At 46.7% G+C, this 22,181-nt stretch overlaps 2 protein-coding genes across 3 annotated transcripts; both read left to right on the top strand.

Moving 5' to 3' along the window:
* The first annotated feature begins 965 nt into the window (after positions 1 to 965).
* On the top strand, positions 966 to 10,291 carry GPATCH3 (G-patch domain containing 3). The gene is made up of 7 exons (XM_039511122.1): positions 966 to 1,355; positions 2,377 to 2,807; positions 3,563 to 3,737; positions 5,032 to 5,091; positions 6,846 to 6,967; positions 7,349 to 7,476; positions 8,380 to 10,291. Exons 1-7 carry the CDS (start codon positions 995 to 997, stop codon positions 8,618 to 8,620), a joined length of 1,518 nt encoding a protein of 505 aa, XP_039367056.1. The 5' UTR covers positions 966 to 994; the 3' UTR covers positions 8,621 to 10,291.
* Positions 10,292 to 11,143: 852 nt separating this feature from the next.
* On the top strand, positions 11,144 to 20,195 carry GPN2 (GPN-loop GTPase 2). 2 transcript variants are annotated; one of them, XM_039511796.1, is made up of 6 exons: positions 11,144 to 11,290; positions 12,865 to 13,299; positions 15,027 to 15,183; positions 16,317 to 16,477; positions 18,662 to 18,792; positions 19,337 to 20,195. In XM_039511796.1, exons 2-6 carry the CDS (start codon positions 12,886 to 12,888, stop codon positions 19,407 to 19,409), a joined length of 936 nt encoding a protein of 311 aa, XP_039367730.1. In that variant the 5' UTR covers positions 11,144 to 11,290; positions 12,865 to 12,885; the 3' UTR covers positions 19,410 to 20,195. The 2 variants fall into 2 exon arrangements, with proteins under 2 accessions (XP_039367730.1, XP_039367731.1); XM_039511797.1 differs by lacking the exon at positions 11,144 to 11,290 and adding an exon at positions 11,481 to 11,628.
* Positions 20,196 to 22,181: the final 1,986 nt, after the last annotated feature.

Genomic DNA, 22,181 nt, shown 5'->3' on the forward strand with positions numbered 1-22,181 from the left:
AGTCTGCAGACACCCAGGGGTCCATGTACCACAGATGGAAAGCCACTCTTTGACGGACCCCTTAGACATGGTCTGCAGACCCCTGAGAGTCCACAGATGACAGGTTGAAAACCACTGGCCTAGGACATAATAAACAATGTCATTACCACAGAGATACCTGATAATACAGGGCCCATTTTGTCAAAGGTTTAAAAAAGCATCAGCACCCTCTGCTGTGTGTTCACAACACGGGTTGCCACAAGGCTCTGCTTGTAGTTTCTGGGTTGCTCCCTATTTTGTCTGGTCATTTTTTCTTTACTTGCAGCTCCCAGTACTGTCAACCCCAAGCTTTCAAAAAAAATTAGTCATGACCCCAAAATCACGAGATCAGCTTAAATACAAGATTTTAAAATAATCCATTTGGGTACTTTTTATTTATCTGTTGTGTTTTGAAGCTTTAGGTTGCACCCAGGTCACGTTGTCAAGCTTTTTTCTGCAACCACATGGGCTAGTTGCTTTGTTTTTTGTTCCAAGAAAGCTGACAGCCTCAGTGACTCCAGGAGCTGGGGCTTTAAGGAAAACACCAATTACCATGAGTCTTGCAATAAAAATCATGCGTGTTGGAAACACGGTGACTGAGACACACACACGGATCCTAAAATCACGATGTTCTAGGCCCCGGGGCTCCCGTGATTATATGATGTTCATGTGCTGGGCCATGCCCTGTCACTGTGTGCCTGGGCAATGCTGGGGCACATGCCTAAAGGGAGGCTGAGGTCATACCCCTAGGCCATTGGGTCACCCATCTGTGTGATCAGCCTGCCACCCAGCTGTGCCACTGTTGTGACATCATCAATGTGCGCCAGGGGGAATGAATCCCTATCCCAGCCCACTTGCCATACGATGACGTCGCCCCTTCTAGTGACGTCGCCATTCAATCTCGCGAGATGCGTGTCTGCGTCGAAAACCCGCCCCCCCGGCGCTGCTCACGTGATCGCGGCCCAGTGGGTTGAAGATGGCGGCGCCCGGGAGCTCTGAGCCTGGCTGGGGCCCTGCCCGCTACTGCCTGGTGAGCCGCATCCCGGCCGAGCTCCGCTCCGCCCAGCTCCGCTCCTACTTCAGCCAGTTCGCCGAGGCCGGCGGCTTCCTCTGCTTCCACTACCGGCACCGGCCCGAGCGCAGCGGGCCCCCGGGGCAGGGCCCGGGCCCGGGCCCGGGCCCGGGCCCGGCCACTTGCTGCTGCCTGGTAGCGGTGCGGCCCGGCCAGGCCCGGCGGCTGGTCCGCATGTACTCGGGCAAGCGCTGGCTGGATGCCCAGGGCGACGGGCTGCCCGGCCGCTGCGTGATCCGCAGGGTCCGAGTCTCCCCGGACACAGGTATGGGGGGCAAGAGAGTGGGGAGGAGATGGCTTGAAAGGGCAGGAGGGGCGGGGGGCGTTTGGGCGCGGTGTGGGCAGGGAGGGGTTGCTAATGATAGCAGGGGAGAGTCTGAAGCAGTGGCGCCTACTGATGGGAGAGGAAGCAGGTACAAGGCCCTTCTCTACCTTCTTCCATGTCTTCCCTCCCTGCACGCCCCGGAAAGTAGTTTACTTCCTAGGCTTTCAGGAGCCTGGGTGGCTAGAGGTGGTGAGTTTCAAGCCCTGAGGGAAATTGTTTATGTAGCCTCGTGTTTTCTCCCCTCTGGCCGGTGATCTGACTTGTGAAGCTCAAGGGGTTCCAGCCAGTGCTTTGTTGATTGGAAGGATGGAGTTCACAACAAAGATATCAGTGAGAGGTAAAATGAGTAGAAGTAGGGCAGACGTTTTGCTGAACTGCAGCTGCAAAATTCACCCACCTGCCAGGGGCAAAAAGTAGTCTCTACGTAACTTTGTTGGGTTAAGTGTTTTTCCGGGGGGAAGTGCTTCAGGGTTGTTATATGAAAATACAGCTGGCGTGTGTTCTGGCTGCAAAGTATGAAAGCTCATCTGGCAGACAAGAGCTCTGAACTGTAGATACTTGGTATAATTGGACTTGGTGGTTCCAATAGTAGAACACTTCACAAAAGCAATTGCACACTTCAAATTATGATATATTGTTTATGCCTTGAGTAGCTGAAGTCCAGTAACAACTCTGTTTTATGCAGCAGGCAAGACAATGCTACCTTGCTATTGGTATGGACCCATAAAGGCTTGAAACAAATGGCTGATTAAATTCTCACTCAACATATTTTCATAGCTTGATTTTTTTTTTTTTTCAAACTAGAACAGCCCTCTGAGATATCATCTCATGCAACTCTTTGGTAAAATCTGTATCACAGGCTCCTTTTCTCAGTCTGCCTTCTATCTCAGAGTGGCTTGGTGAAACTGTGCTCTTTATCAAATCTGTGATTCCGTCTCAATCTACTATTTATTTCTCTTAGGCTTGGGCATGTTCCAGTATAAAACTAAAAAGGAGCTTCATAATAAGACCCAGAGTGAAACGTTTACCCAGACAGACTTAAAGTGGCTGCCTGAACTGAACCCCCCTGTGTTTATGCCCCATGGGAATGTGGGAACCCCTCTGAGAGTCTTCCTGGAGCTGATCAAGGCCTGCAGGCTGCCTCCCCGAGTTATTAAGAAACTGCAGCTACGATTCCCCAAGACAGGATCCTCTCGCAGGTATGGGAATGTGCCTTTTAAATATCAGGACACTGAGACTGTTGAACAAGAAGACCTGGTTTATACAGACACTGGGGAGGAGATCACAATGGAAAAGGGACACCTGGCAAGAACTGGGATGACTCAAACTAGTGATGAGGAAGACTGGGAAGGACCAGGAAAGGAAGAAGCAGAAGAGTCTCACTCAGATGATGTAAGTGGCTTTCTCCTGTCAAATTGCAAGACTAACCATATACCTGTAAACAGAAGGGAGGGAATGCTGCTGCTTTCTGGGGTGCTGATATCTACCTGTGTAACAGTATTATACAGATAGTATCTTGTATCTGAGAATTGTATTATAAAGCATGAATATACACTTATCTATATATGCTAAGCTCTGGCTATGAGGCTTTTGGTGGTATTGCATGTTCGCTTAGATAGCAAAACTTGTTTTATCATAACCAAATCACCTTCTCCATGGTAAGCTGATGGGCTTAGCATAGAGGTGGGGTGGCAGAGCACTCATTCTGATGGGCTTGGCACAGAGTTCTAAGCACAGGATCAGGAGGCTGGAACTTTTAAACAGCCACCTCTGCTTTGATGCACTTGCCATGTGGCAAGTCATCTTGCTGCTTTGCTTCCATTTCCTTACTCATAAAATGGTGTAAGAATAGGGCGGAAAGAGGGAATTAAGCTCTTTCACTAGCTCTCCTGGTAATTGACTCTGAAAAGCCTTGCTCCGTGGGGGAGTGAGGGGACTAGCACTGATAATGCCAGTGATTGGAAATGGCAGGTGACATGCCCACAATAGAGTGCGTTGACCAAAATGCGTCTGTTCTATTGAGAACATATTCAGCAGGGCAACTGGAGTGTGGGTGATAGGGTGGAATGATGGGAGCTGGGGGAGGCTGAGTCTGGACAAGTGCCATTGCTTTATTGATGTCAACCCTTTTCCTTGTTCCTTTGCAGGATGATGATAGGTGCGAGGAGTGGGAACGACATGAGGCTCTGCATGAGGACGTAACCAGTCAGGAACGCACAGAGGAGCGGCTGTATGAAGAGGAGATTGAGCTGAAGTGGGAGAAGGGAGGCTCTGGGCTGGTCTTCTACACAGATGCTCAGTACTGGCAGGAAGAGCAAGGAGGTAATATTGCTCATGCTCTCCTGGGCGGGGGGGGTGGGCATTTTGTGCACAATAGTTATCTAAGTATGACCATCTTACACCAAGGGCTCAGTTGTGTGAACCTTTGCAAGTTGTGCGATAATCTAGCGTTCTGTGAAAGGATTTGATCACAAATTATAGCAATAAATCTGGAGAAGCCCTGGGTATGTTTTATAGGAATCAAGTTAGACCAACTTCTAAACAGAATGGAGAGAGGTTGTAATTTGTAGGAAGGACTTCTTCCTTTTATCTGGTTGGTCACCTACATGGTCAGCAACTGGTCCACAGTACCTCATGTAGAAGAGCTTATATTTTAAAGAGTTTATAGGAGCCAGGCACTCAGAGTATCCTTCAAAAGTCCTGAGTCTTTCAAGTATTCAGTAAACTTAGTGTTGGTGTGTTGAGGCCATGTTGGCAGCCCTGGAGATTGTCTCCAGTATGGAGACAAGCAATACAGGTTTCCTCTCATCCAAATGTTGTTCTGCTAATGGTCAGCCTCCCTGAGCTGGAGGGTGACTGCTAGGGATGAGAGGGTGGCTTGTTTTCAGCATCCATTCAGAATTCTTGGTCTGAGATAACTAGCACTCTTGCTGGCAGTGGTTGTGTTTTTTTGGATTTGAACGTGTGTCCCCCTGGGACCGCGACTGAGTGCTAACTCTGATTACATAAGCCACAGACTAAGGTGTAACAAGACTTGGGGCTGAATTTTCAGAAGTGAGCCTGACAGGTATAACCACAAATAGTGATTGGTGAGCACTGTACCATCCCTGAGCAAACTCTTCTGTGGATATAAGCACTGCACCCCCATTTGTGGTGTCTGAGGGGTAAGTTTTCCAAATCTGGACTGGTTTTGATCCAGTGACTAGAGACGATGCTCATTATGCTATCACCGATCCCCCACAAATGTTGTATATTAACACAGACAAGGTGGGGGAGGTAATATTGGACCCACCTCTGGTGAGAGACAAACTTTGGAGCTCTTCCTCAAGTCAGGTATGAAGAAGCTCTTGTGACCTGAACAAGAACTCTGTGTAAGCTCCAAAGCTTGTCTCTCACCAACAGAGGTGGGTCCAATAAAAGATATTACCTCACCCACCTTGTCTCTAATCCTCAGATCAACAGGGCTACAACAACACTGCATACGCATATTAACACACTTATTCTACTGTGCTGGGAAAAACGCTGTGCTGGATGGAGGGCTATGCCCCTGACAGAAAAGCTGCTCCTGTGATGCAGCTCCTTTATCTAATTCCACAAACTGCTTTTCTCTTGACAGACTTTGACGAACAGACGGCAGATGACTGGGATGTGGACATGAGTATCTACTACGACAAAGGTATCTGAGCTGAAATGTGCCGTCTCCCATATGAACAGGTGGTGGTGGCAGCGCAGCAGCAAGACTCATTGCACTCCCATTGGGGCTGCAGTTAAACTGAGACATGCTCAGATGTCTAGCATCTCCAGAACCAGGAATGCAAAGACGCATGGCTGCCTCCCCACCAGGATCCTGTAGGGGCCAAGGGATCTGAACGTAAAGTGGAGTTGGGAGCCATAGCGAGTTCAAATAGGCAGGGACCTTTTGAACAGAAGTCTGTGTAGCAAGGCTTTAGTTTGGTAAGAGGGGGATATTTAATGCTTTGTATAAAGCCTCCTGTTTTACCCTCTCCGCTACAGGAATGCGGATGTTAAATCTCATAATGACTTTTCCTGCTAAACCCAGGTGTTCAGTCCTTGAGGGGGCCATTTAGGGATCTGGGGCAAAACTCTGTCTGGGGATTGGTCCTGCTTTGAGCAGGGTGTTGGATTAGATACCTCCTGAGGTCCCTTCCAACCCTGAGATTCTATGATTCTATAACATTCCATGGGCTTGACTCTGAAGATTAGGGTTATAAAGAGACCTAGTTAGTCACGGTTTAGAACTGAAAAGTCTAATACTGTGTCTTACTGAGTGCCCTTAAAAGACAAGATGCTAAACCTTCCCAGGATTAGCACCTGAGAATATTGAAATAGGCAACTTTAAAACTCTGAGCTTAATTGGCCACTTAGCAAGGCATTCTGCTTGGGACAGCCATACTAGTGAACGGGCTTCACTCCTGTTCTCATCAGTTTTGGTTTCTGTACTATAGACCAGTGGCTCTCAACCTTTCTAGACGACTGTACCCCTTCCAGAAGTCTGATTCGTCTTGCATACCCCCACGTTTCCCCTCACTTAAAAATGACTTGCTTACAAAATCAGACAGACATAAAAATACAAAGTGTCACAGCTGTACTATTACTGGAAAATTGTTGTTCATTTTTACCATATAATTATAAAATAAATCAATTGTAATATAAATATTGTACTTCATTTGGTGTACAGCAGTGGTTCTAAACTTTTGTACCGGTGACCCCTTTCACATAGCAAGCCTCTGAGTGCGACCCCCCCCTTATAAATTAAAAACACTTTTTTTAAAATATATATATTTATCACCATTATAAATGCTGGAGGCAAAGCAGGGTTTAGGATGAAGGCTGACAGCTCGCAACCCCCCATGTAATAACCTCATGACCCCCTGAGGGGTCCCAACCCCCAGTTTGAGAACCCCTGGTGTATAGTATATAGAGCAATTTTAGCTTGTACTGACTTTGCTAGTGCTCTTTATGTAGCCTGTTGTAAAACTAGGCAAATACCTAGATGAGCTGATGTACTGCTTGGAGAACCTCTATGTATCCTCAGGGGTACACGTACCCCTGGTTGAGAGCCACCGCTATAGAATAAAGCGGTTGGGTTTCCAGCATTGCTGGTGAATGCTCCAACTTCAAACTAATAAGATTGTCTCTGAAACCCTTTAATGAAATTCTCTTGTTCAAATCCGACTTTTTAAAACCTGCATTTGGAGCCAGGTGCCTTCCTCTCAAGGTGCTGCTGTGTAGCTTGTCTTTTAAAGCTAGTTTAAGTGAGAAATAAGAGGCCAGCATAGTTGGACCATTCCTGACTTGGCAAAGGAAGCTGCCAGAAGCTCCCTTGCTCACTGTGTTCTCTGGGGAAATGGCTGCAATATCATATTTTTTCCCTTTATAAGTTCTGCTGTGTGTCATGTTTGTCCTCAGATGGCGGTGATAAGGATGCCCGCGATGCAATACAGATGCGCTTGGAACAGAGACTCCGGGATGGTTTGGAGGATGGGTCTGTTTCAGGGCAACAGATTGGGACCTTTGAGAAATATACCAAGGTAACACTAGAATATGTGGAGGCAAGTGATAGTTGGCCCGTGGTGGCTTGAAATGACCGAGAAATACAGGACTTGAACTAACTAGCAAACTCTTTTTCTCTTAGGGTTGCTTTTCAAAGTTATTTATAAATCCCTGTAAAAGGGCAGGTGTCACGGAGCTGGGTTTTAGTTAGTGGCATATTGGGGGGGGCTTTAGAAATGCATGTAACAGCTGCAGAAGACACTTGGCCAGGATTGACTAGCCCTCTTATTAAGGCTCTGCAACAGAGGCTATTTATGGAGCTTGATCCCTTGGTGTGTCACTGACCTCAGTGTAATAACTTGGCCCACTCACTCCCAGAATTGATGCTGGTTTACATGGAGTGGTTTCTTCTCTTCCAGGGTATTGGCAGGAAGGTGTTGGAGAGGCAGGGCTGGATGGAGGGACAGGGTCTGGGGAGCAGCAACTCTGGAATGGCTGAAGCTTTGGACAGTGAGGGTCAGCATCCCAAGTGCAAGAGAGGATTGGGGTAAGTGCTAGAAATGCCTGGCGTTCTTTGCTTGTGCACAGTGCCACTGGAAGGCCCCATACCAAGAGGTAAAATGTAGTAGGTAATTGACAAAGGACTATTCCTAAGCAGTCAAAACTGGAGGGAATGTCCCAGGGGTTCTGCGGCAGTCTCTATAGGCAGCATTGGAGTGAGTATTGATGATACGACTCGTGCCATCTAGAGGTGAATGGAATATGCTTCTGTCCTCGTGGCTGTGCAGCTCAAGTGAGACCAGGTTCTGAATCTTGGACCCTTATTTTTGCTACTCAGCAGTCCTCCGTCAATTCGTGGGTTGTCCGTAATGGTTCTGGCTCTTGCTTTGTGAACTGTTTCTTTGCTCCCTTATAGGGGAGCTTGAAACAAACGTGGCTCGTGACATCAATGGTGATGGGGTGTGCACAGTTTTGGAAACTAAAGTGCTGCAGCAGAACCAACAGCGGGTGGTACCTACAGTACGCCTTTGGCAGCTCCAGCGAGAATGGAAACAATTGTTCCATGTACAGACCTAGTAAACACTATTAATTGTTCTGTCTCAGCTTTGAGTTAGCCAGCTCAGGCTTTATGCCTAAACTGCGTCAGATTCTCTGCACCTTCAGAGCTCCTTGCATTTATAGACCCTCAGATACTTTTCAAACATGCCTCTTAACGGCCTGCAAAACAGATATTTGCTCACTTTGGAGCCATGGTAGTGAAACTATACCTAGAGGTCAGTGCCAGTCAGGAACAGGGCCTAGGAACCATGATTCCTAGTCCCCATGCTCTAACCAGGAGCCCGGCCCTTCCTTTTATTAGTATTTGGTAAATATGGGCTAATGTAGAGGGATTTCTCATGTCCTAAACAATGATGCACTGAAACCCTGCTCTCTGCCCACACCTCTCTAGGTACCATGGAGAGAAACTGCAGACTTTCAACAAGCCGAAAAAACCTCGCCGGGATGGCCCCATCCTCATCTCCACAATCTACGACGAGCCCCAGCCTGTAGACGGTGGGGACAAGCTACTCCGGCGCCAGCTGCCCACTGCCATGAAGTACAGACAGGACATGGCGTTTGTCCGAGCGACTCAGAGTGCTCACCCAGAGCCCCAGTGGCTCATGAGAGTTGCTGCTGAACAGAGACTTTGAGACTCCTTCATTAGAGCAATAGCAGAACCTTTATATTGGAACAGCCTCTTCTGTGCTCCGTTGTTACCAGGAGGCTGACTTCTCCTGCTGTCTGATGCTAAGCAGAATGTTAATATATTTTCTGGAAGAAATACCAGACTCTTTTGTAGCATGCAAGTCTTTCTGTTTTAACAATTGCTGTCTTAGGAAGGGGTCTCAGTATCCCTGCCACCAGCTGAGCTCTTTGATCCTGTTTGTTTGACCGGGGGAAGGTTCAGCTTCTGAGTGTTAACACTAATACTGTAAGCAAGGCTGCTGTGTGAAGCAGCCAGCGTTTTGTTTAGGCTCCTGCAGCGAGATGTTTTCAGGTGAACTGTCTGCAAGCAGGCGTGAGCTCATCTCTTAATCTCGGGAAGAAATGTAACTGTCTCCTAGAAAACTTACTACTGGTCCAGAGCATCATTCAGTCGATGGTATTTACACTGCACTCATGTGAAAACTTCCTGGGGCAAAATGACCCTTTTGGTGGCTTTCACTGTACTAAGTACTGAAGATAAAATGAAGACTTTTCTATAGGAGGAATGAGACTAGCTGTGCTTCCTCATAGTGTCAGGTGCCGCACAAAGTGGGTAAAACCACAGGCTAGTATGTGCACCTCAAGCTCTGCTTCCTTCTCCAGTGACTAGCACCTGTGCTCTTTTTACCCACATGTACTTAGCTACACACTTCTCCACTGAGAGATGCCCTACCTTCTCCCTCATGGCTTTGCACTGCAGCATGAAGAACTAAATTAGCAGCAGGATCTGCCCAGGATGGCTGTAGCTTGTGCCTGTTGACATGGCCAGTTTATCCCATAGTTGTAGACTGTGACTGTGGTGAGAGGAATGCAGAGTTCAGGTTTCTATTCTCCCTTTACAGTTTTAGTTAATGTGAGCTCTGTGTTTAGAAATCTCATTGCTGGCCTCTCCTGCATTGAAATCACCTAGCCATCATCTCCTAACTAGTTTAGCCCAGGCTCCACCTATAGTTTCTCTTCCACCACTCAAACATGCTTGTTAAAACAACACGTGCTAAACCTTGTACTTTCTTCTTTGTCTTGACAACTGCTTTTCCCCTGGAATACGGTGGCAGAAAAGTACCAGCTGTAGGCTGAGCCCTTTGTAAACAAGGTTTGGAAACAGCCTGCAGGAAAGAGTATGATCTAATTAGCTACGACCACTGTGGCACTAAAAGTAGTTTAAGGATGTAGAGTAACTTCCATTTGTCACAAACCTCTGAGAGCCTCCTCTGCTAGGAGGCCTAGTCTGTATCCTCCGCAGCCTGGCTGCGGGGATCATCCACTGGGACTAGATGCCAGTTTCTCTCACAGAATGAACGTACTGAAACTGATGCCTGTTAATTTTTAACAAATTCCTTTGGGGATATACTAATCTGAGGCCTGATCAAGAACTTTAACTCCATTTTCCAGCTTTTTTAAATCTATCTGTACCACACTTAACCCAACAGAGTCTGGGTGATGAGTGCTAATCCTAGGCCCTCTCATACAAAAACTTTAAACATGTAACACTCAACTATTTATTAAGGTAGGGGCAGAGTTCCTGTCTCAGGTAAGTCTATTATTAAAGAAGCTTCTTGCCCTCCTGTAGAAATAAAGGGGTTGTATCTGTAAATAAATGCTTTGTTGCTGCATGACATGCCTCTGGCCAGCAGTGCCTGGGTCCTGTGTGAATGCTCCCCTCTTCAGCTGGACCAACCTGGGAAGAGGGCCACCCAGGTGCCTCTTACTCACTACTGGAGCTGTTACTTACAGGCTTAGTCCCTGTGGTGGCAAGGGCACAGCTTCCCTCTGTGAGGGAGCTGAGGCCTGGTATGGGGGTGAATTATTGTTAATGATGTTTCATACCAGTGTGGTAGCTCTGCCTCAATGTTAAATTAATTAGCTTAGGGCTGCGGGGTGGGAGTGGAGCCCTACAACATTTAGGGTCCTGGATAAATAATTTGGGGGCGGGGGGTGTCTCTGTCCTGCAGTTGAGCCATGGAAGCTAAGAAACAGCAAAACCAACGTAGTGCTTGAGCAGCATCTGAGCAGGCTGCCTGTCCCCCGCAAGGCTGTATGGGGCAGGGGGGTGGGCTCTCCCTAGGGCAAGGGGTGAAGCTGTGCTGTGCTAGCTCCTATGGCAGCAGAGCCCCTGGGATTTCCCTATCTCAGGGGTTCTCAAACGGGGGGTTGGGGCCCCTCAAGGGGTCATGAGGCTATTACATGGGGAGCCAGGAGCGATCAGCCTCCACCCCAAACCTCACTCTGCCTCCACGTGTATAATGGTGTTAAATGTATTAGAAAGTGTTTTTCATGTATCAGGGGAGTCGCACTCAGAGGCTTTGCCATGTGACAGGGGTCACCAGTACCAAAGTGAGAGAACCACTGTCCTGTCTGCTTCCGTTTCCCGCCTTCCTGCTGTGGCCGCCAGGGGGCGCTAATCGCCTAGCTCAGCCCTGTCGGGCGGGGGCAGCGCCTCATGAATATTCATTACGTTATTATAACGAGGACGTAGCGCTGAAACTCCTGCGGCTCCCGGAACCTTCCCGCTCGCTTCCGCCCAGCCAGCCGGGCCCGAGGAGCTGGGACACGCGGCGGCCGGCCCGGAAGTGGGGGGAGGGAGACGAGGGAGCGCCCGGGCGGAGCCGCGGAGGTGAGGCTGCTCGGGGCGGGGGGGTCGCGGGCTCCGCCCGCCTGTTGCTCGCACGGGGCCTGGCGGGGCGGGGGCAGCGCTCCCCCCCTCAGGGGCGGGCGGCTCTCCGGGACGGGCCCCTCAGCGCCCCCCCACCCCACTGACGGCCACTGCACCCCCAATCCCACCGCACCTCCAGAGACCCCCCCCCAGCCCCCGCGTTCACGGGGTGTATTTAATTTGAATAATGCGTAGGAGGCTTAGCTGTTCCCTTCACAAACGGTGGCGATAAACAGGGATAAATCGCTTCATGCGCTGAACACGGCACGTGAGCACGTCAGAGATGCCTGGAAGAAATGGTGAATTCTCTGTTTGACATGAATGAAGATTTACTTGGCCAGGGGTTATGAGAGACACCCTTCCCTTCTGCCCCCCACACGCACACTTTTTTCAGACTACTTTGTGCACTGGCTTTAACCCTATTGGACCCCTGGGCATCTGCTCCTTTCGGCCATCCAACCCCCTGCCCCTCATCTCTCTAAGCTTCTCCAGGTCTCCCATAATGTCCCTCATGCTCTACCCCCCGTGGTCTAACCTCCCTCAGGTTCCCTCCCCAGGGGCCAAACCTCCCTAACCCACCTGCTTCCTCCTGGCCTCACCACCCCAGTCTCTCATCCCTCTCCGTTATCCCCCAGACCTCCTCCCCAGCCATGTTCCCATCAGTGACCCCACAAAGCTGAGCCTGGCCGTGAGGAGATGTTACAGGCTCCAGGGCCTTAAATAAATGTGCTTCCTGTTGTTTCTAAGCTTTCTGCCCAGGGATTTTTCTCTTGGGTTTGATATTAATACACCTCTACCTTGATATAACGCTGTCCTTGGGAGCCAAAAAATCTTACTACATTATAGGTGAAACCATGTTATATTGAACTTGCTTTGATCCACCGGAGTGCACAGCCCCGCCCCAACCCCCAGGAGCACCGCTTTACTGCATTATATCCAAATTCATGTTATATTGGGTGGCGTTATATTAAGGTAGCAGTGTATTTTTACTAGCTTGAGAACCCTCTACACTGACTTGACTTTGTGTACCAAAATGAGATTGACCAGTGAATTATAACATCCACCAAAAGCCATCTTCATCCAGTGGAAAAATAATTTCCTCCGAATATCCAGGTGCAGGAATCCCTGTCATATTGCAAGGGTGACCATAATGGGTGTGTCTGACAGTAACAGCCCTAGACAGGCTGAAAGAACTTCGAAGGCACTCAACATCTTGTCAGCAAGAATCTGAATCTCCCCTTAGCGGTGTAGCCCTGTGTATTGTGGTTATTTTCTGCAGCTGGTTTGGGCCTGTGGACAGGCTGAGATATTGTCTATTCCACTGCCTGGAAAGGACTGGAGGCTGTCCAGACAGAAAGGATAAAATGAGGCTTACTTCCCTGTCTTGGCATGGTCCCTCCATCTCGCTCAGGAGGTGGAAGGGGGGTTTCATGATAGGCCCCCCCAGGTCTGAGAATTACTTGGCAACTTCAGTTTTCAATGCATGATATAAAGACGAATAAAGGGCACCATCTTAACCTTTTCCTTTCTCTTTCTAGGAGAAAGAAATGAGCTGACATGTCAGAAAACCATATGTCCTCCCTGGCCTTTGGCCAGGCAGTGATTGGGCCACCTGGCTCGGGGAAGACCACTTACTGCTTTGGTATGCAGGAATTCATGTCCAGGATTGGGCGGAAGGTGGCTGTGGTGAATTTGGACCCAGCCAATGAAGGGACTCCCTATCAGTGTGCTGTGGACATCTCAGAGCTTATCACCCTGGCTGATGTGATGGATAATCTGAAGCTGGGGCCCAATGGCGGTTTGATCTATTGCATGGAGTACCTGGAAACCAATTTTGACTGGCTGCAGGAAAAGCTGGCTAAACTCAAGGGTCATTACTTTTTGTTTGACTGCCCAGGGCAGGTAGAACTCTGCACCCACCATGGCGCATTGAAAAATGTCTTTGCACAGTTAGCTAAGTGGAACTTCAGGGTATGTTTTGGGTTTTATGTATAGTAATAAGATGGTTCAGCACCCGTAGTGCTCGCATGTTTGCTGAATCATGTTTAAAAGTGTTAGGTCTTGCAGATAGGCCTTATGAATCTGTGGACTGTAATAATTAATTATATGATTTTGCTGTGTATTGGTCCATTCAGCCAGGTATATCAAGGCACTTTATAAAGGTAGGAAAGTATTTTATGGGGAACGAGGCACAAGGAGGACTTGCCCAAGGCCACCCAGCAAGTCAAAAGAATAGAATCCAGGGCTCTTCCGTCCCAGTCCTTTGTAGAAAGACAACAGGAGTAGAGCAAAGTTTACACATTTTAACCCAGTGAACATTGTAGCTTGGGATAGGGAGGAATGTTTGTATGCCAGATTATTAGGGACCTGTAGGATTCTAGCCCAAGAAATTCAAATGGTCTTTCAAGATGTGTAACTCAGATCTCATTCAGTTAACAAAAATTGTGATGCAAATTGTATTTTAATGTTTGATGCAAACATTTACATTAATGCAACATTCTAGTACATTGAAACACACAAGCCAGCAAATGCACAAGTGAAGGTTTCCATAATAAAACAAGCTTGCTCACATTATATATATATATATATATATAAAATCATACTTTGGATTACTGGCTAGACCATTAATGTATACAGGACAATCAAGGAAGGTAAGGGTAATTTTACTTGAGAACCTTATTTAGAATCTTAACTTTTGCATTTGTGTGTGTGTTCGAATAAACAAATGTGATGTTGCATTCACATAGTCCTTTGTATTTAATTTTTATCCTTTTTGAAAAAAGAAAAATCACTATAGAGTTGCGTAGTTGAGTTCTTGTGCAGGTCTGCAAGCTTCAGTACTCTATAGATGCAGGAAAAAATCTAGCTGTTGACACAGTTGAACTCTGTAATACGGAGCTGTACATTTGTGCAGTTCCATAGTATGACAGGTAGCAACATAACTAAAATCCTAAACCAATCTCTTTCATATGTATGAAAAATGATTAATCAAATTGTTTATACATTTATTAACTCTTTTACAAACCACACTGATGTTCTAATATTACTCTGTTATTGAGTTATTTGGGGGTGAATATTTCTATGGGAAAAGCGGAAAAATTGTATATAGTCCAGTAACTCAAAATGGGATTTAACACGGACTTCCATCACCTTTTGGCTGAGACCAAGCATGGAAAGTTTCATCCCCAAAGGAAAGCAATTCCAAGCGAGTGAGTGAATAGAGGAGGCTGAAGTGGAAGAAGAGTTGCAACTTTAACAGTCTCTTTTGTTGGGGAAAGTTTGGCTCGTCTATATCATTTTTTCATCCATAGATACCAAAGTATTTTATAAAAGTGGGTCAATATCATTATCCCCATTGTACAGATGAGGAAACTGAGTCATATCAAAGTGATTTTCACGAGGGCATTCAGCAAATCGGTGACAAAGGTGGGAAAACAATCCAGGTCTTCTGACTCTTTGTTTGGTCAATATACTATACAGTGGATCATGCTTAGTGGTCAGAAGTATACAAATAAGTATATGAAACATTTAGGGAGAAGTTGACTGATGTTTTTTTCTGATTAGAACCTCTGGGGGCTGGATGCCTTTATCTTTCTCCTGTGTCACAGATTTGCCTTAGTGACTTCTGCATATTTGCATAGGCAGATTCTGCCCTGCCTCTGATTTTTCACTATTTCTCTCTTGTTTCTATTTTGTAGTTGGCTGCAGTTCATTTGGTGGATTCTCACTACTGCACAGACCCTGGAAAGTTCATTTCAGTTCTTTGCACCTCCCTCTCAACCATGCTGCATGTGGAATTGCCCCACGTCAACGTCCTCTCTAAGATGGACCTGATAGAACAGTATGGCAAGCTGGGTAAGAGCCTTTGGGAAGGGGGCCTGGGTGGAAGAAAAATGAGTGGACCCTGCAAAGGAGCAGAGGGTAGAAGGGAAGTGTTGTGGAGCTGACTCTTATCAGAGAGAAACTAACCTGATAATCGGCAACTTGGGGATGATGGAGAGGAAAAGTATCTAACATCTCCCTGAGTTCTTGGTGAAATGTTCTGGCCTGTGCCGTTAGCTGTGTGCATGAGTACTCTCATAAGCACTTTCAAAGCCATTCATTAAGAAAAAGGAGATCCTGAAGTGGCCATAGACTCCATTCACTGTTAGCACCCTAGACCTGTCTGTGCTTTCTTCTGCCTTTTCTGTTCCATCCAATCATCAGCTTCCTCTCTCTGCCATTTCACACAATCTCGCCACTCTCGGGGCCAAATTCAGTGAGCTGAAGTGAGTCTAAGCTGGTGTAGCTTGCACTTTTAACTTATATTTTAAGCCAACTTAAACTCAGTGGGCCAGATTCAGCGGTGATGTGTAAGGTGGGGGTGTTCATTGTACATTGGCGGGTGGGTGCGAATCTGAAGGAGTCCCTGTTGCAGTAACTTATTTGCTGAGGAGTTTGGAGGTAGTTGCCATCATTCTAGATGTGATTAGATTCACCTGCTCTCCCCTTTCCAGCCCCTGCCAGCTGGAACAGCCTCGCTCCATCTCTCCACCTCGCTTTAAATCTCCTCTGAAGCTGCATCTTCTCATCTCATTCCTTCCCTGCTCCATTTCACTTTGTATTTGACTCTAAAAGCAAACTGGGATATAGTTTGTGTGAGATGCTACACAAAAAAGTCATATTGTCGCTGTTGGGGAAACTCTCAGTGCTGGAGCCTCTTGAGCCAGTGGGATTGCTGGGGAGCTGACTGACTCAACCCTCTATGGGGGCAGAGACATGCTGTTCACCAGGCTTTGTTGCATATTCTCATTTGATGGTAGGGTGGCATTGGAGCCTTTGAAGAGGAAGCTTGCCCTGCTAGCCACACAGAGGAGTTAATGTTGTCACAGAGCATGTTCAGATGGCAAAGAAAGGGGTGGGCCAGGACCCCCCACCTCTAAACCCATAGGAAAAATGCAGACCCTGGAAGCTGGTCCTGAAGCTGCTTCTCTTGTCTTTCCTTTCAGCCTTCAACCTGGATTATTACACCGAGGTTCTGGATCTCTCTTACCTAGTAGACCATTTAGCCACCGATCCATTTTTCAAGAACTACCGTCGCCTCAATGAGAAGTTGGTGGAGGTGATTGAGGACTACAGCCTGGTCTCCTTTGTTCCACTCAATGTCCAGGTAACCTAGCTTGAGGCGTGGGTGGGTTGGGAATGACAAGGAATGTTTTTCAGGTAGCTTTCTGATTCATTAACTGCCTAGATTACGTGTGTGGGCTTCTAAAGGGAGCTCCATTCTCCCAATGAGCACTGTGACAATAAAATCTCGTGTCACTGCCTATGCTGTTTTTTTCCGGGCTTTGGCTGTGTCAAGTAGAACAGTAATTTCACAGCTTGATTTCTGTAGCCTTGAATAAGCATATTTATATGGCTCTCATATTAAAAAAAACCAAACCCCTGTATTACCTGTGCAGGTATAGGTATTAAGTCCAAGTTTATTTAGTGCCTTTGATAATGGTCTAGAAGAGGGCTTTGGGAGACTAATGAAACTCAAATGGTACTAAACGTAAAGGAATTGCAAACCCTGGTCAGGACAGAGAAATACCGAAGGGAGGTACAGAGAGTGAAAACTTGAGCAGAAAATAAAAAATTAGTCTCCTCCTAGAAAAATACAGCTAATAGATCAGGGTGGGGAAGGAATCAAAAATATCAGATACTCAGTAGTATGGAGAAAGCCAGACACGGGGGTGAGAATGGAGAGCAAATCAGGCCTGAATTTATAAATGCAATGTGGCAGCAAAAATAAACCTAATGCAGTTTAGGGCTGCATAGGCATTGCATCAGGGAATTAAGGATCCCCCCTCTACACAGTTGTCTTGTCACCTGAAATATGCCGATAAATTTGCAGCAAGCAAAGAGCAACAAAAATAATTAGATAGGAGGAATAATTTTAGAAGAAAGGATTAAAAGGATTTAATCCTTTGTATACTAGAATTGTTTAAGTGACAATAGGGGAGATACAAATATTTGAAGGGAGAGGAATTATTTATATAGCATTTCACCTGTTGAAAGCACTTTGCAGGCATTGGTATCACCCAGCACCACTTATAGGTTAAGTTTGTAGGTATCGTTCTCCCTATCTTATGGACAGACTGGGAAACTGAAGCACCAAGGACCTAATCCAACTCTCATTGAAGTCCATGGAAAAACTCCCATTGACTTATTTGGGCGCATAGGATTGGACCTGGAGAGGGGAAGTAACTTGCCCAATGCCATGCGGCAAGTCAGTGGCAAAGCCCAGTCTGCATCTCAGGACCTCTTGACCCTCAACCCTGTACTCATTCCTCCAGATCACACTGCTTTGCAGCAAAACCCTCCTGACAGTGGGGTGTGGAGGGCTGTGGAGGACACTTCCCATGACAGTGGTGGAAGCCTCATTACTTGGACTTTTAAAACTAGCCTGAACAAATCCCTAATTATAGACAATAGTTCTGTACTGGAAGGGAGACAGTTCTTCAGGGCCCAAGATTGGCACGTCTTTTTTTTCCCCTCTGATGTCTATGACACAGCACATTACTTTCTTTAAAGTGTTTTCCGCCTATTAATCCTCATGCTCTGTGATGTAGGTCAGGGTAAGGGTCATTCACTGCATTTTAGAGATAGGGACTCCTGAGGCAAGGTTAGGTTACTTGCACAGGAGGGAGTCATTGTTCTGACTGGAATTCAGGAGTTGCTGACATATAGTGCTCTGCTATAGCCACTAAACCGCTTCCTGTAGATCACTGAAGTCTTCAGGGAAAATGGAGATTTTATTTCAACTTAGGTCCAGAGCAACTGCCTTATTTAAGCCAGGTTCTCGTAAAAGATGGCCAAGTCCGTCCGTGATATTGTAAGCCCTTTGCTGCAGGGATCTGTCTGTTATGTTTTATCTGTGAAACATCTGCTATGCATTTGGGGGCTATTAAAATAACAGTTCATTAGTTCATGTTGGCATTTTGGCTGTTATGTGAGTCAAGTCAGTACCCAAGGGCTGGAATTCCGAACCCTCGTATGCTGTTCCTCAAGTGAAAGAATAGACAACGCAGCTGCTGCAAATCCCCCATCTCTCTCTCTCCCCCTCAGAAGCCCTGAACCTCACATTCGCTGATGTTGGGAGCTGCACACAGATCTCATTTCTTCATAAGAAAGAAATCACTTTCCAGGGAGAATTGTGAGGCTTTCCCTCTTCTCTCCCTAGGCTGAGCGTACGGCTATGGCATTGCACCCACCCCTGCTAGCTCAGGCTGCTTGGCTGTTTTTTCTTCTTAATGCTCTGTTAAATCTGCTGCTTCTCATTTTCACCCCCACCGTGTGTCACTCTTCCCAGGACAAGGAGAGTATGCGACGGGTGATGCAGGCAGTGGACAAAGCCAATGGCTATTCCTTCGGAGACTTGGAGCAGAGAAGCCTTGAAGCCCTGATGTCTGCAGCAGTGGGAGCTGATTTCCACTTCACATCGTATCCTTTCAACTGCTCTTCTCTCTTGTATGGAGTCTTGAACTCGGATTTGTGTCTCTGGAGATTTCATATAGGCCTGTCATCTCAAGGTCTGAATTCAGGCCAAGTTAATAGTACCATTATCTGATGCTGTTTAATGGCATGTGTACAAGAAGTTGTTAGGTCTCAACTCCAATCCTATTGGACAAGTGTCCACATCAAACCCAGCACAACCACATTTGGCACTAATTGGGATCTTAATTGTGGGGATGTCACTGACTACATCTCTGTAATTCATGCTCACTGGGCTTGTTCCTTACACAGAGTGTAAATTAATTAATCTGAATTAATGCCACTTTGTTTGGAGCTTGTTTGGACCAGCAAGAACTACAAATGCATTTGAATGTTGCATCTTCTTACCAATGCTACTAGTTCCCGTATTAGTCTTCAGGCTAATGTTGGAGTCTATTCTCAGATGAGAAGGTTAGAGCTCCTCTGTCTCATAGGGTGCTTTGAACACCAGCCTTTCTTGCTGCCTTGTTTTCCTTGATTCCTGGATGATCAGCACACTTGCAGTCCAGGAGAAGTATGTGCAGCCTCAGGAGAAAACCGTGGAACAAGAAGCAATGGAAATGTAGTGCTCCTGTATCTTTCAGGAGGCTCGTAGTGGAAGGAGCTCCCTTCCTGTTTTAAATGCGTCTCACCTCTTCCCATCAGGAGGGACCTTCTGTGTAGTGTGACTCGGACCTGGTACTTCCTGGGCAGAAGTCCAGCTGTTAGGTTCCTTCTTTGTATGGATGCAGTCCTGCATCTGAATCCTGCTGCGTATGAGCTATGTTTTTCTGGGTGACAATGAGATCAGAACCGCCATAGTTGAGTGCAGTCCAAATTCAAGATCTCCTTAAAGGAACCAGAGAGAATCTTCACCTGATCCAGGACATCAGCAGCAAAAGAAAACAACCTCTTTGTAGAGCAGACACGACGTAGGCGCCCACTATTGCCAAGTCTCATCCCTCACCACCATGACCAAGGCCATGTCTCAAGTGAAAGACAAATCAGCATTTACTGCAGCGAATGGATGGAACTCCTCCTTGTGGTACGAGTTCTCCATGTATTGAATGGGACCTCTGTGCATTCTCACAGTGAGGAGTATCCACTCCTTGGAGAGCCAGCCACCTGTCCATTCATCCCTGGGAGGGGGGGGAGGTGTGAGGGGGTTTTGTTTGTTTGTTTTTAATTATCAGCTCTTTCTTTACAAAAACACTTCTCCACCCCTTAGTTTCACCCTGTACTTCTGAGTTTGCTACGAACTCCCCCGAAGTGGAGTAAATAAAATAAAATGCAACAGTGCTGCAAAGCATGAGGGACAAGAAGAGCCGTTCCTTATCGCAGCTGCAGATGCTGTCACGTTTCTGTTAAAATCACTCTGTTCTCTGTTTCCTTCTGGGACCTACCTGGAAGCAGAACAAGTATCTGCTGGGCGGGGGGTGATGGTGGAGGAAAGGAGGTCACTTCTTGTGCACTCTGTTCCAGTGGACAAATTCTGTCTCTCTGCCCTGCATGATGAAACACTGCCAATGTCCTGTTGTGAGCTCCTGAAAGCTTTGCCCAAACTGTACTAACAGGAGTGTTCGTAGGCTTAGGACTGGGGAAGAGCCTGTGTGGTCCAGCAGAAGAATGTAGCTCCGCAAAGGTTGTAGCAAACCATAGAAGTTAGGTCTTTCCTTGTCTCTACTAGGTCCTTTACTATATCCTTCCTTTGCTATATTCCTCCGTCTTTGTGGGATTGTTCTCTACAATTGATTGTCCAGTGTTTTACCCACTCGAGTTTTAAACATCCCAAGCAACAGTGTGTCCACTACTTCCCTGGGCGAACCCTGAGTAATTCTGCTCCTAGTTGCTGTTTGCATCTTTAGATAGTGAGAGACAGTTACGAGGTTAGTAAACTGCTGGTGGAAACACACCTATCTCTGCTAGAATGGCATCTAATTTGAATCTGCCCTGAAGGAGGCTGCTTGAGACAGGTACATGTCAGTTTTTTAAACTGATCATACCTGGCAATTAGCTTGCAAAAAACAAGCAGTATCAGTAATGAAAAGTAAAAGCTATTCTTAGTGATAGGTCAAGAAATCCATTTCTAAGCCCCTCTAAATTTTAACCTTTTCAGTTTCTCTAATCGGAAGACACCTTGATAGCTGGAAGTATCTTTCTTTACTATTTTACTTCCCACTTTCTCTCCCTTTCATTCTGGCTAATGGTAGAAGTTGCTCTCTGTGCTATCTTCTCATTTCGGAACCTTAAAACCAAGTGTAGTGTGGAAATTCTGTCCCTGTGCTAGGAGGGTTTAGGACCCAGCTGGGTGGGGGAGATGGAAGGAGCATAACCAGATGAAAGCAATGTCTCACTTGGGTATCAGAATTTCCTCATTATGCGACCCCACAGAGATCATAGAGGAGAGAAGATAGCAATTGCCTGATCAGCAAACACAAGGCAGCAGACCACTGTGTATGGTAACAGACCCCTACGAAAGTAATAACGAGGCCTCTCCTGTTCATGAACTAGGTGAGTCAGAGTAATTACATTGAACCTCTTTGAATTATTGCTGCTTAGTTATACAGTAGCTGTAAGTGTTGATATTACGACATAATGGGACAATTGCACCACTGAAGAACCCACAGGGAAATGTTGCTGTCTGCATCTCTCAGTGCAAGTGTTGCCTGTTGAATGCCCCAGTGTGCCTGCTGATACCCACATATTAGATGACAGACTCAACATGGGTGAAGAAGAAAAATGAAATGCAGGGTGTAGAAATGCAGTGGGACCGATTCCATTCCTGTTGATAACTGTTCCTGTCTGCTCAGTGGCCTTGAAATGGAGCTGGAAATGGAGAGCCTTAAAACAGGTGGTAAAAAAGTTGGTGATATAAGTGGGTTTACGCCCACAGTATTTATACATCCTGCATGGCTGTGTTTCTGGGAGTTCCCAGAAGCAGGGAAGGGTTATGTTTTGGATCATGGCTCTCGTTAACAAAGAGATCATGTGGGGTAAAGGACAGTAGTTATTTCTGAAATGTGAGTTAAATGAATGGCAAGCTTCTGTGGCTCTGAAAGTCTCATCTTATGGAGCAGAGCTGATCTATCTGCAGGACTCTCCAACTCCCAGTTGTAAGTCACTGCTTGAATCAGAAGCAGCAAATTCCTTCTGGTCCTCCACCTCTTTCCCGCAACCTTGCTTTGCCACATACCTCCAAGTTAGATATTTGTCGACAAATGACTCAGGCTAACCTTCTGCTAACACCAATGTGTGAAATAGCCGCACTCCTGGAACACCCAGGAGCCAAAGCCTCATTCCCGCTTCCCTGATTCATTTTCATTTAGGAGGGATCTCCAGAGCAGAGGTGGTCTGGGTAT

This window comes from Mauremys reevesii, linkage group 23, assembly GCF_016161935.1.
Source record: "Mauremys reevesii isolate NIE-2019 linkage group 23, ASM1616193v1, whole genome shotgun sequence".
In the NCBI taxonomy this organism is placed as follows: Eukaryota; Metazoa; Chordata; order Testudines; family Geoemydidae; genus Mauremys; species Mauremys reevesii.

Excerpts from the sequence above, each read along its gene's own strand:
- GPATCH3 (XM_039511122.1), top strand. The coding sequence starts at position 995 with ATGGCGGCGCCCGGGAGCTCTGAGCCTGGCTGGGGCCCTGCCCGCTAC. Across the intron at positions 1,356-2,376 it reads CCGAGTCTCCCCGGACACAG|GCTTGGGCATGTTCCAGTAT; the intron begins GTATGGGGGGCA and ends TATTTCTCTTAG. Across the intron at positions 7,477-8,379 it reads AAGTGCAAGAGAGGATTGGG|GTACCATGGAGAGAAACTGC; the intron begins GTAAGTGCTAGA and ends ACACCTCTCTAG.
- GPN2 (XM_039511796.1), top strand. The coding sequence starts at position 12,886 with ATGTCAGAAAACCATATGTCCTCCCTGGCCTTTGGCCAGGCAGTGATT. Across the intron at positions 13,300-15,026 it reads TAGCTAAGTGGAACTTCAGG|TTGGCTGCAGTTCATTTGGT; the intron begins GTATGTTTTGGG and ends TCTATTTTGTAG. Across the intron at positions 18,793-19,336 it reads GCTGATTTCCACTTCACATC|CACACTTGCAGTCCAGGAGA; the intron begins GTATCCTTTCAA and ends CTGGATGATCAG.